Source organism: Oreochromis niloticus, linkage group LG13 (assembly GCF_001858045.2).
Source record: "Oreochromis niloticus isolate F11D_XX linkage group LG13, O_niloticus_UMD_NMBU, whole genome shotgun sequence".
NCBI lineage: Eukaryota > Metazoa > Chordata > Actinopteri > Cichliformes > Cichlidae > Oreochromis > Oreochromis niloticus.
The window spans coordinates 11,645,113-11,659,096 of record NC_031978.2 but is presented as its reverse complement, the minus strand read 5'-3'; the positions used below and the strand labels follow the sequence as shown (position 1 = coordinate 11,659,096).

General features: G+C 40.3%; 2 protein-coding genes across 2 annotated transcripts in view; one reads left to right on the top strand and one right to left on the bottom strand.

Annotated features, from left to right (window-relative positions):
* Positions 1-1,065: 1,065 nt before the first annotated feature.
* Positions 1,066-4,438, bottom strand: LOC102080800 (zinc finger protein 37). Its single transcript, XM_005474321.4, has 2 exons — positions 4,158-4,438; positions 1,066-2,686 (listed from the first exon to the last, which is right to left on the bottom strand). Exons 1-2 carry the CDS (start codon positions 4,336-4,338, stop codon positions 1,686-1,688), a joined length of 1,182 nt encoding a protein of 393 aa, XP_005474378.1. The 5' UTR covers positions 4,339-4,438; the 3' UTR covers positions 1,066-1,685.
* A 3,243-nt stretch (positions 4,439-7,681) lies between these two features.
* The window catches only part of adss2 (adenylosuccinate synthase 2), a 31,748-nt gene continuing 25,445 nt past the window's right edge, over positions 7,682-13,984 (top strand). Inside the window, exon 1 of the mRNA XM_003438424.5 lies at positions 7,682-7,947. Within this exon, the coding sequence (XP_003438472.1) occupies positions 7,786-7,947 (162 nt within the window). The 5' untranslated portion in view covers positions 7,682-7,785. The remainder of the gene's footprint in view (positions 7,948-13,984) is intronic.

The window sequence follows — 13,984 nt, the reverse complement described above, 5'->3', positions numbered from 1 at the left end:
ATGTCAGCTGAGCACAGAAAAATATGTCTCTGCATGTATGCAAATCTTCTTTTGCCCTGCTGTGTCTGCAGTGGTGAAGAGAGAGCTCACTATGAAACTGTCCATTTATAGGGTCATATACATTCTGACCCTCAGCTTTGGCCCTGCAGCTGGGTTGTGACTGAAAAATTAAATTGTTGATGTATGCAGACATGAGCTCATTGTGGAGAATGTCTAGGCTCTCCCTTACAGATAGAGATGTGTTCACATTGCTTGGGTATCCAACCAGAATGCCTCCTGGACACCCCTTAAATATGGGCAAGTCCTAGGAGGACTGAACCTGATAGGTTATCATACAAACATCATAGATGTTTACTGGAGTTTTCATGTTCTCCCCATGTTTGTGCTGGGATAGGCTCCGCCTCCCCACGACCCTGAATTGGATAAGTGGAAGAGAATGGACGAATGGATATTATTTAGCTATTATAATTGCTCTTAACAGTAAATTATTCTTGGTGTGCCCAAAGATCACAGGAAGTACGTATGTGAAAAAATGTGAGTGGGATGACGTTAATTAGTAGGAAAATTACTTTTAATGAATCAAAGAGGAGAAGAGAATCAGTTGATGATGAGGTCGGCACACAGCTCTGAAAGTGTGACAGTTTTAAGTTTTTATGACCAGGCGAGCTGCAGCTGTACCGGAGAGCACATCTGCTGAACATCTGCTTATTTGAAAAATAAGAGTGGAAAAGTGCACTGTGTCCCAGTTTGTTCTTTCTGAGTAAAATAAACCGATGATTTAACACCATTCAGATTCTGTTGTATGAAAGCAATCATTACAAACTGGACGTTATCGTGGGGATCAGAGGTCATGTCAACAGTAAAGTGAAACATACTGTAAAGCTCAGAGCCTGCGCTCATCAAACTGTTAAAATACTTTTCCTTCACTTTTCTTTTTAGCTGCTTACACTGCTTAAATTTAAGAGGTTTGTAGCTTTCTTTAGCACTTTTCATGCATCTTGTCATGATGTTATAAACAAACGCGTTTATTTAAAAACCAACTTGAGATTTAATTTTCTGATTCAGTTTGGTTTTCTATAACACATCTTTCAGTAAAATGTGATTTTTATTAAAGAAAATGAATCAATCAGATACATCAGAACATACAGATGATCAATCACAGTGTCACCTGATAGCAGCTATTAAAGAGAAACAACAAAACAACAAAGTGTTAACTTCCAGAGGAAAACCTTCCTTAAAATGTATTTTAGGGGAAGTAATAAAACATTTTAAAGTGCTTTATTTAGTTTTGAGATTTAACTGGTGATTCTATACATGCAGCATTAAAATTCAAGTTAATTTAGTTCATGCTTCAATCTATTTCTCCAAATAATAACCTGCTGCTGAGTGCAGATACTTGTTTTTACAAGGGTGCTGCTCAGAGGACCTAAAAACATGTTTTCAGACAGTGGATGAACTGGAGGCCCAGAATAGGATAAATAAGGATTATTTTGAACTGTGAATCATGCAAAGCCCAAGAACAAAAACATGGAGCTAAAAATAAGTGAATTAGACCCACTTTAAATGTCACTGACACTTTGCTTTAAGCACCTTTATAATGGGTCTTCTTGCTCTTATACAGCAAAGTTTGGCGTCTCTTTTGAATATTTTTCATTATTAAATATGAGCCCAGGAGGATGAATGAGTCAGTATTTCTGAGTGTGAGTCCCCAGGTGATATTTCAAGTGTGCACTCTGTAGAAACCCTCTGCCACAGATACCACAGCGGTGAGGCCTCTCGCCTGTGTGACTTCTCATGTGCTTCCTCAGGTGTCCGCTGTGGGTGAAACTTTTGCAACAAAAGGAGCAGCAGAAAGGCTTCTCACCCGTGTGAATCCTCATGTGTATCTTCAAATCCCCTTTGCGGCTGCACTCTTTCCCACACACGTGGCAACGATGCAGTTTCACCCCGGCGTGGCTCGCCATGTGCTCGGTCAGTGCGGTCGTGCTGTTGCACTGCTTACCGCACATGTGGCAACATTTTGAGCCCTTGTGCGATTTGAGGTGCATGTTAAGGCTTTCGGTGGATTCAAACGTCTTTCCACACACGGCACAGATGGCACCTGCGTCTGTTGAATGCACGTGGAAAGCGTGATTTATCAGGTGATGGCTGGAGGAAAACGATTTATTGCACAAATGGCAATGATAGTCAGGTGCAGCAGTGTTAAAATGAGGTAACTCAGTGGATTCTCTGAAAGTGCTAAAGGGCGTCTGGGTTTGTTCTGATGAAAAACTAGCAGCAGGTCTTTCGCTTTCCCTTCTGTCCTGGACACTTTCACTTTGGGCTAGAGTTTGTGAAGAAGATGTCAATGTGAGAGGCAATATGAACTGCACAGTTCTGGTTTCCTGCTCCTCCAGAAACTCCTCATCATGTTCACAGTTTTGCACTTCAGGCGGCAGAGACGGTTTCCTGTCCTCCAGCTCATTTTCCTCCCAAACAGAAGAGTGAGGTGGATATGAGACATCAGCATCATGAAACTCTTCGGCCTGTTTTTCATCTTGCCCCTGACCAGCCCAGAGTTCGCTGTCTTCCTCTTTAATATGTCGAGGCTCTGCATTGCCCTTATGGACGCTGATGCTCGGTGCGCGCTCACATGGCTCCTGCTCAGGCGGTGACTCCTCTTTACAAACAGACAACTGAAGAACGTCTGAAAAAGAAAATGTAATCTTTCTGTTACTACTGTATTACTATAAACAAGGATTAACAATCATGTTTGTTACTCTCAAAGGGTCCTTCAAAAGCTTTCAGATGATCAAATACAAATGAATCAAAAGCTTATCATTTACTGATAAAAAGCAGATATAAGCAGTTTGCTGGTCTGGAGCATTCAGGTGTGTGTTAACACAATACTACAATCTTCCCAGGAGTGGACGTTCACCCCAACTCACCCCCTGAAGCTGAAAGAAACCCAAGAGCTACATCTCAGGCTCTATAGGACTCAGTTGTTAAAATCGGTAATGTTAAAGTTCATGACAGTACAATTAGAAAGGTACTGAACAAGTATGGCTGTTTGGGCGGGATGCCAGGAGAAAGCCTCTTCTCTCTAAAAAGAAACAGGGCAGCAGAGCTTAGAACAAACCCCACGACTTCTGACACAATGTCATGCCGACTCTTGGTAGTGGAGGGGTAATGATTTAAAGCTTGTTCTGTAGCCACAGGTCCTGGGCACCTTGCAGTCGAACACTTCTTTGTACTAAAGTATTCTAGAGACAAATGTGTGGCCATCTGTTTGACAGCTGAAGCTTGGCAGAAAATGGGTCATGTAACAAAACGCGTTGCCAAGCATAGCAGCAAATCCCCAGCATAATGGCTGAAAAAGAAAAGATTCAAGGTGTTGCAGTGGCGCAGTCAAAGTTAAGACTTCACCTGACTAAAATGCTGTGGTGGAACCTTAAGAGAGCTGTGTGTAAACAAATGCCCAGAAACCTGAATAAACTGAAGCGACGTTGGAGAGTAGGACAAAAGTCCTCTACAATGATGAGAGAGAAAATGATGATTTCAAGTCACTGCAGCTAAAAATGGTTCCATAACTTACTAAATGATGTGGGTGCAGTGAATAAACTTTTTCACATGACAGTATGAGGTCTTGAATAATCAGGCCTCAACACAGCGACCACAACAACACCTCATAGTACCTTATTATTCAAACAGTGCACTTTACTCTCAGACTGCAGGCTTACTTGCGCTTCCTGGAGTTTTTAAAAGTAAAATGGGAGGCTGAGCCTTCAATTATCAGGCCCATCTGCTGTGGATCCAGCTCCCACTTTGGCTTCAGGAGACAGATACCCTCTCTACTTTTAAGATCACAATGGAAACTTTCCATTTTGATAAAGTTTATAGTTAGGGCTGGATCAGGTGGCCCCAAACCATCCATTAGTTACTACTAAGTAAATAATTAACGCTTAACTATTATTATTCACAACATTTCGAAATTCCTCATTGAGGAAAATCAGAAATAATATGAGTTTTAGACTGTCTGCCAGAGCACAAATGCACAAATTAAAGTGTTAAATAAAATTAAACAGACTTCACAAATTACGTTGCAGAAAATAAACTTAGGTTAATAATTCCAGTCTAGTCGGACACCCACAGATAAGTTTAAAAAAGACCCCACAGACCTCTTTTCTGGTTTGTCATGAACTCCAGCAGCAGACCTCTGAGTCGCTCGATCTCCTGCTGGGAGCTGCTCGCTTCTTCCTCGTATTTTGCTATCGTCCTCTCAAACACCTGAAATATTTCCTCCGCGGCGGCTGTCAGGCGCTCGGTCACGAAGGCCCTGAGAAGAAGCGGTGAAGACATTTTAGGATACGTGTTACTCTAGAAGCACGGGAGGAGGTTTAAAAGCCAGCGGGGGCTGTGCTAGCTGGAAGCTACGGAAGCAGAAGTAAACAAAGTAGAGGAAGAGCGCTGACAGCACCCACAAATCAGACAAGTGCTGCCCTCTGGTGGACACCAGCGAAACTGCTCGGAAACCTTTAACTGAAGCATGTTCTATGCAAGGTGATTAGACTTGATGATTATATAAAAAATATAGTTAACTCAATTAACTACCCTCTGCAGCATAAGATAAATATTTAGCAGGAAGTCTTCATTCTCCTGTTGCTGCTTAACTGCTCACCTCAGCATCCTGTGTTTGGCCCTTCTCCTCCAGCACATTTTAGTGCGTCATTTGTATTTGTATTCTGCTATTTTATACTATTATTATTATTATTATTATTATTATTATTATTATTATTATTTTGTTATTTTATTTTACTTTACAGATGTGTATGATCTGTTGTGTATTTTTTACTTATGAGCTCCTTTATTTACTTTATTTATTATAAACATGGCTCTTTCATAGTGAGTATTTGTTTTTGTTTTTAAGCTATTTTGATTGACTATATTGTATTTAACTGTGGCACTTAATTGCATTCGTGCTTAGATGTTGTGTTTTTACTGTTTTGGCTGTTCTAACACAGACATCCCACATTTTTTAATAAATGAAGTTTATCTTTATACAACTAAAAGAATTAAATAAAAATGTAAGCACTGTCTTTAATATTAGTTTTTGTTATTTTCACATAGAACACAAACCCTCATTCTCATTTACTCAGAAAATAGTTGAAAAGCATGAAGCAATAAAATGAAAATGTATAAAATCAAATGTTTAGTTAGGGAAATGTGCTAAAATATAAATCAAATGCATGACAGTCAAGTAAATTTCATGTCCCCAGATTCTATTTATTTAGATTTAACACTTCATTGTATTTTTGACTGCCACATCATTCTCCTGTTTGTTGCTGGTATTTGTCAGCAGGTAGGTATGCCAGCCTGACTAGAGGACTCATCCAGTGCGTCTCGATTAATACATTAATAAATCCATATAGTTGTTTCATTTTATAAACCAAGGTCAGAGTGAAAAACTTTTGTAGCATTAATTTATTAATGACTCCACAGAGTCTGAGTCGTGACCTGGGCCCACTGCTCCCACACTGTGCTCTCCTGTCTACCAACTTGACCATCTGTCCCACACTGAGCTCAAAGGAGACAAAAGGAACATGATGTAAGCTGTACCTGGCACCGCTGATGTCCATCTGCAGCAGGTAAACGGTTAGACTTTGTATGTAACACTTGTCTAAAAATACTAGGCAAATTGTAGACATACGTTTATATTGTTTTATTTTAGGGTTCTTTTCACTGCTGAACCTTTGTCAAGGAATCAGTTTCAACCAAATGTAAATAGCTTACTGCACATAAAGGATGTTTTTATATCTATAGTTTACCTTACATGAAACAGCACCACATGGCTCCAGTAATGCTTCAGGGATATTGGCCTTGCATGCATTATGATCACCACCAGAGGGAGCTGAATAATAAGAAACATAACGTATATGCAGTACAACAAGACTGCACGAAGGATGTTTTACTGAAAAGCTTGCTCCTGTTTCTCCTTATTTCACTCCTTGACTAGCAGGACCGTAGTTTGCAGAAGCCCTCGAGATGATTTGCTTACAGTCAGATTCTGAAAACTTTAAAAGCTCAATATTGCACATGTTTTATTTGACTTATTCCACTGTGGTTTGAAGCTGCAGCTGCAGAGGTCCTTGTGGGTTTTCAATCCAAACTTCTGTATCTTAATTGCGATTTCAGACTCATGCACAGAGTGTGCCGCTAACTCAAACAACCTGCATGTCTAATATGTAAATTCATGTATTCGATCACTGATTAAAGACGAGAGATTATCAGCTCAATGTAGGAAGCTTGAGCAATAAAGAAAAAACAGAGCAGACTAATATTAAAACTATAAAGCTGAATAAAAAAAAAAGAAAGTTCTCCGTGGTGATACAGTCCAAGGGTAGAAACACCACTGAGAGAAGAACTCAGTGTGAAAGACTGGCACTGCCTGGTGAAATTTGATCAGTCATGGTTTATTTTATGGCCATTGTGGCGTAATGTGGGACAGTCTGCTAATAAAGTTGTTATGTTATTACAATTAAAAAACAACTATGATAATAATAAGTTTAATAAAGCGCTTTCCATTAAACTCATAATTATTTAGACACGTGCTTTATGCACCCACTGCAAGTATTTCTCCAGCTTTTATTGAGAAAATGAAATTAGCTTCATAGTCTCCAAAAGTTGAATCTGTTCATCTGGACGTAGCGTTTTGTGGGAGAAACGTTTCGTCACTCATCCAAGTGACTTCTTCAGTCTCAGCTGACTGCAGGTTTCCCCAAACCTTATAAACAGTACATTTGCATAATGACTGAACCCAGCCCACTGAAGGAACAATGGGCTGTGAGGTCAGTTCCTTAATCATAATTATGCAAATTACCATGACCATGTTTATAAGGTTTGGGGAAACCTGCAGTCAGCTGAGACTGAAGAAGTCACTTGGATGAGTGACGAAACGTTTCTCCCACAAAACGCTACGTCCAGATGAACAGATTCAACTTTTGGAGATTTACTTTCCTGGATGATTGAGAATGCATCAAGACGTAGCTTCATAGTCTTTACCAAAATAGTAATAAGTGTGTTATTAAGTGTTAAACTTCGCCATATATTAGCCTCCAGACAATCAAAACATGCATATATTTATTAAGAGGAAAAATGTAATCTTTTCTAAGTCTAAGAATCTGCTGGAAGTGGCCTCTAAATGTCTGTTTGATTTTTGAACTTTAGAAATTGCTTAAAGAACATGTTTTTCTTTATTTTCCTTTCTTTCTTTCTTTCTTTCTTTCTTTCTTTCTTTCTTTCTTTCTTTCTTTATGTTTAAACTTCCATCAAGCAAACAAAGAAATATAGGAATATTAACATTGTGCAAGCTCAGAAAGATAGCCACAGGAAAGAATAATAAAGTACTAAATTTAACCATCTCCTAGTACAGTATAATAGTGCCAAAATAATTCCACAGTAAGTGGTTTTAATTGTTTGTTTGTTTGTTTTTTAAATCAAAGTGTGATATTAATGAGTCGTACTTAGGTAGAACAAACATAAGAAAAAACAAATAAATAATTAAAATAAGATACAACGGGGAATATTCTTATCTCAAAAAATGTTGTGCTTTTCTGTGTCTAGAAACAGAAGCTGCACAAAAAGAAACGCTTTGCTCATTGACAAGACTGAATTTTATTGTGAAAGGACTGGGAAGAAGAATTTTTCGCACATGCGTAGAATAAGCCAGGTTTCCGGTTCGGCTCAGTTGCTGGTAGTTCCTCCAGTCTAGGTCGGTGAGGAGTGGAGACAGCCAGGGACCGAGCTGAAATGTCGGACAGCGGGAGTCAGGAAGCCCCGAAGACACGGATACCCAGGCCGACGGTTGGCAACAAAGTGACCGTGGTACTCGGCGCTCAGTGGGGCGATGAGGGGAAGGGGAAAGTTGTGGATCTGCTGGCACAGGACGCGGACATGGTGTGCAGATGCCAGGTATGTTAGGTGAGCTCTGTTGTCAGGAGAGAGTCCGCAGGTAACCGCTGCTCGTTAGCTGAAACACCCGCCTCTCTGATGTTCTGCCGCATCCTTTAAGAAAACCAACTGTCAGCCTCCGACTTCCAGCCACTCAGTGGGAGCTGTCACGCCACGGAAATATTGCGCGAATCATGCAAATACAAATCTGTACGAACTCGACAGCAATAGATTCAGCTCCTTTTATACAGCACCTCTGTTTTGTGCCGGGCTTCACCCGTACTGTCCCGAACTACAAATACACAACATAACAGGTGCGATTTCACCAATTTCACACCTCTTGAAAGTGGTTAGCACCGGAAAAAGCGGGGTCTTCCTCCCCCCTTTTTTCTGTCATCCTCACAAGACCGTGTGAATTGAATCCAACAAGCCAGCGACTATTTGCTGGCTGACGAACATCCCAGGCTGGCTGGCTGGCTCTCTGTGTTTTTGCTAAAGTCACCTTGAATTCCTGCTAGCTGCCTAGCTCCCCAAACACCTGTAAAGCTGTGGTGACTTCATGTCCACACGTAAAACAGATACCTAGAGCTGGTTATTTGAAGAGAGAAGGCGCAAACCAGCGGCTATCCTCGGTTTGTGTTTATTCTAGCCGAGCTCTTCATTAATGCTTGTGTCTTGGCGGTATTGGCACAATTAAAGTTATCTTAATGCATTTTCTTCTTCTTTCTTTTCTTCTTTTAAACCTTAATTGCTGCTGGACTCAAAATTGACCCGTGTTGACATTTGACAGCGTTTCAGAAGTCACCCAAAATACACAAAAAATATAAACGTTAAAAATGTCCAGGTACTACAAACTTTAAAACACTGATGCTGTTGCAGTCAAACTAGAGAATCTTGAAACTCTGGAGTTGTACATGCCATGTCTCTGTGTATTTTTTATGGGACAGTGGTGACATGTGATCTATCTGTGCACCTGCTGGTCTCTAAAGTGTCATGGGGGGAATCGCTAAACAGTGCAATAGTAAAACAGCACAATGATCATGTATGGGGGCACAAAAGGAATAGAGGTCATACAGAGGTCAAAGGTTTCCTTGAGAGAGGGCACTTCAGTGCCACGGTGGAAAAGTGGGTAATGGTGTTGCTTCACATAAAGAAGGTTCCTGGTACCAAGCCTGTCTGCGTGCAGTTTGCCTATATGAGTACTCCTTTTCCTTGCACAGTCCCATGACACGCATTGGTGAATTGATCATAGATGTGAGTTGCAAAAAGTGCTTGAAGTTTACACTACTATGTGAATATGTGGTTAGAGTGTAATTTGCAATTAAATGCACTTTGAGTGGTCAGTAAGGTTATTTTTCTCCAAAAACAAGTGTTGTAAAACCTATAGAATGCCCTCTCCCTGCTTTCTGAAGCATTAATTAAGGATTACTAATCGACTACTAATAATCAGCATTTGTTGTAGACACTTACTTTACCTCATAATAAGTGAGGCACTTTGATTCTTTTTATATAAAGACTTTGTAAATGCACCAAAATGCTTTTGTATGTTTTATATGGCAGGAAAACACAAAAATGAATTAGAGTCATGTTTATACACATTCAAAAGTAGTTGGACTGACTAGCATAAGGACTGTTTTCAATACTTGGATAAAAATCCTTTGCGGTCAATGACTGCCTGAAGTGTAGAACCCATGGGCGTCACCAAATGCTGCGTGTCCTCCCCTGAGATGCTCTGCCAGACCTGAACTGCAGCCAGCTTCAGCTGCTGCTTGTTTGTTTGCTCTCTTGGGTTGAGATCAAGTGACTGACTATGCCACTGAAGAATATCCCCTTTCTTTGCCTTGAGGAATTGTACGGTTGCTTTTAGAGCATGCTTTATTTTCATTGTTCATTTGCTCTGTGATGCGTTGCCCGGTCAGTTTTGCAGCATTTGGGTGAATCTCCATGTTATAAGGAATATTGACGTTACACTTATGGCCCTCTGTAAGCATTACCACGATGGTTACAGAGTGGCACAGCTTGCTTTTAGAGAGGTTTTAGTGTTTTAGCTTTTTTAAAATCTGTTAACTGCATAGACAGTGGATAGAGCCACTCATTGGTTCTTTTGACCATCTTTTGAAGTCAGACATGACATTTGAGGCCTGACTGTGACACAGAGGACACCACACACTCATTGGCTAACAACTTGTAGTTGACAAAATCATGAGCCAGTGAGCATACCCTGAGTAGTCCTCCTTCCAGGCACTAACACTGACCACAATTTAGAAAATGAATTTCACCTTTCATTCAGCAAGACTAAAGACAGAGCCCATAATCTCACATAGAATAAAATTAAGCTTGCTAGTGAAATGGTGACAGTACAAAGACTGCAAGGACTTTTGATTTGCATCCACTGTGGTTTCCTCATGCAAAATGAGTGGATTCGACTTTAAAATACCCGGATATGTTATCCCTGGGCTTTTAATATGCCTCTCCTCTTTTTGTCCAGCCTGTATCTGCCCTTGATCTGCTTAAATAAAAAGGTTTAAAACCCTCAGTTAAAAAGAAATGCTTAAAACCCTGCTGTTATTGTGGAAAGCAACAGAAAGAAGACTGCTGACGTCTGGCAAGGCTGCATCAGACAGCTTATATTAGGGCTGTGATGTATGTTGTTACACATCATACAGTGTCTGGATTTGAAATGCAGCAACCTTATGTTTTGGACTGGTTTAGGTATTGCCTTAGCAACAAAACATGTAAACTAGTCAGCTGAGTGTGTTGTGTTTGCAGAACAATGCGCAGTACTTCCTATTTTGGAAGAAAAGGCATCAAACCTTTGCAGATCGCAAACAGGCAGTTTGTCAGCCTGAATCTGTGCATGTAATGCAGTGAAAGAGTGGGGAAGCAAACTAATCACAGCATGTTTTACAAGCCTGCCAGGCTTATGCACCAGGTTTATTATTTTCTTTTCTAGGCAAAAGCTTCAACTGTTAAGTCTGTCTCTGTTAACTGTTTTTGTATGCATTTGAACAAAAAAGCAGGTTAAATACTCTATCGCTCTGTCACAATGAGGTAAAATGTGATTTTGGTACTTCCTCTTCATGCTGTAAGAGGGAAACAAATAAAAACCCCAGTGTCTCGCTCCTCTTTCCAGTAATCCGGCTGTGCCTACGCACAATTAATAACAGCGTCAGGATAGTCCACATCAATTCACTGCAATGTTAATTTATCCTCCATATACCCACTTCTTGGTTGCAGCAACTGCGATGACAGATTTTCCAACATGTCCCTGTAGTAATTGCACAGATTGGCTCAGAAACACACTGGTTTAAATTCTTTTTGGCAAGGTGTGAAAATCTGATTCAGAGGTTTGAAACTTGCTTGAGAGAAGTGCTTTAAAAAAAAGAAAAGCATCACACCGTTTTCTCCTTAAAGATCTGATGACTAACATATGGTGAATGCATTTATGATGTGTTGTTCTGGCCTCCAGCACTGTAACTTTTTTGAAAATTAGACTCAAGATAGTCCTTTCAGCTCACCCCCTAGCTCATGGGTGTCAAACATAAGGACCGGGGGCCAGGATCGGCCGGTTAAAGACCCCGATCTGGCCGGTTGGATGGCTTTGGAAAATGTGAAGGAGGTCATAGGAAAGCAGTATTTCTTTACCATGTAGACAAAGTAAGGCAAAATGTTGAAATATCTCTTCTTTGTCTTATATTAAAGTATCTAATTGATTAAATATGTAGTTAAACTTTTTACACTGTCAGAAATTGGAGTTTCACCAGTCAATCTCACATAAGATCAAAGTGAGCCATTTGTGGCCCTCGAAATAAAATAAGTTTGACATCCCTGCTCTAACTCAAGCTCAAACCTGCACTCTTCCAAAAAGTAGACTCACAAAGCTGCTAGCAAGTGAACTGGCAAAATATTAACCATATCCTCTAATCAGGCAGTGATACCAAAGCAGTTAAAATGCATAGTAAACATGTCAAAATTATGATTTAAATCTGTTTGACAGCAGATGGGGTGGATTTCCTGTTAAACTGATCAGCGCTATGAGCAAATGTTGGTCCTAATAAAAAAGCAAAGCTTAATAACACCTTGTGATGTGCACTTGGTTGAATTTTTAATTAAAATTCTAATGTTGGCTTCCAAAATTATAAAACAAGATACTGGGATAAAACAATTACTGCGCCACATTAATTGCTGTCCACTCAAAAAAGTCCAAATTAACCCTCAACAGACTGTGGCTTCTTCTTTTGTTTTTTTTCAGCTGAAATATAATTAATGTTTAAAGAAGTCGATGTAATTATACAGAAATGCTTTTTAAGTGTTCAATAAGCCTAGAATGACTTTTGGAAGGTCCGTGTATAAACCTCTCAAATAATCGTAATTTCAACAGGAGCCAAAATAATTGTGGTTTATAATTCTGCTGTAATCAAACAGCCCAGCCTCTTTCACTAACGCAGACGGTCCAGCTAATCTGCCAAGTGCTCGCGAAAACTGGAGTTCAGGAAACTCCCTTTTCCGTCCAGTTGTCTGTCAGGCGACCCTGCACAGACGTGCTTCCCCTCACTGCATTATGATGTTATGACATGTGTGCTTGATGTGTAAGCGAGCGGTGAAGTGCTGCAGCAGGCACCCTTAGTCTTTTTATAAAATCAGCTTTGCCAAGCAGTCCTGCTCGGTGTCCTTTACAGCCCAGACCTCTAAGATGCTGTTGGTGACAGTTGGGTGTGTGCGTCAGAGGTGTGTAGCAGACAGGGCGTGATACCAGCAAAACACATTTACAGTCATTTATTTCTGTACAAGCTGCTCACACCTTTTAAACGTTTAAATGTTCGTTGAATGCACAATACAAAGACAATTCAGTCAGTGGTTAAAGTAAGCTGTGACTGCGTGCTTTTAACAAAGGGAAAACATACAAACTGTAAAGTGTTATAGCTGAGTACAATGATGCCTATGTGGGATTGAAATTACTCAACATGTACTTTAATAGCTGATTATTTAAGTAGTTTTCTAAACAATAGCTCCAGATTGTCATATTTTTACTTTTTTATGTATCGTTTTGGACAAAGTGCTTTTCACCATTCAGACATTTTACAGTTCAAAGTTTAGTGGCTCGATCACCTGATCGGAGATGGGAAACGTACCTGACGCAGAACAAAGGGCTGTGAAGCAAGGTCATCAGGTGAAACTGATAACACTTCCTCTCAAGTTTTAAAGCCGTCCAGTTTTGTTTACGGTGCAGGTTTAGCTTAAAATGGTTTGTATCATAATGATGTACGAGTTCAGCTGGAGACGCGGTCGCCGCACGCCGACTCAGTTTCTATAGTGATGGTTGCATATGAAAAGAAAACAGAGACTATTGCCCTGTTAGCCCTTTGACTTTGATGCATTTGGTCTTTTAAGACTTAAAAGGATCCGATATAAATCGTATAAATCATCTGTAATGGACTGAAGTCAGACCTTCCTAGCAGAAAAAGAGGGGAAATATCAAACCACGGCAGGATTTTTCCTGGCTCAAAACAAGGATTCACATAAGGAGAACTAATCATTAGTTTTTGTATGCAGGAAAACTTCTGCACAGTGACCAGTTAGAGGCAGATGCTGGCGGTCAGTTTGAAGTTAAAGACCCCTGGGCACAAATGTGTGGTGGGACCTCAGCAACTTGGTTTGATGAGCTGGGTTTGATTCAGCTCATCTCATCGATAACACAGTCAGAACTACTGCTCACGGATTAATGTTGAAACAGTAATGAAGTACAGAGCTCAGAGAGCTTCTCGGGTAAAACACTCTTGCCCACTTTGAAAAGGAACTTTCTTTGCTGAATAAAAAGTAAATAATAATGCAGGTAAAATATTCTCTCGATATTCATTGCTTTGGTCGAGAGGTGCAGCAACCCCTCCACTGGTCAGGGCAGCCTGGCTCCTTCATTTAGATCTGACCAAAGGTTCATGTCATAAATTCACAGCATCGATAGTTTTTCCATTTTCCTCCATCATGCCTGTTTCATTCGTTTTTGTAGTACTGTATCCTTTAGCCAGCTGACTGTGAGAGTTACTGCTAGCCTGACCAG

What these genes read in the sequence shown, in the direction of transcription:
- LOC102080800 (XM_005474321.4), bottom strand. Translation starts at nt 4,338, where the DNA reads ATGTCTTCACCGCTTCTTCTCAGGGCCTTCGTGACCGAGCGCCTGACA. An exon ending in CATGACAAACCAGAAAAGAG is followed by an intron (nt 2,687 to 4,157) that starts GTCTGTGGGGTC and finishes TTTCTTTTTCAG; the next exon opens with ACGTTCTTCAGTTGTCTGTT.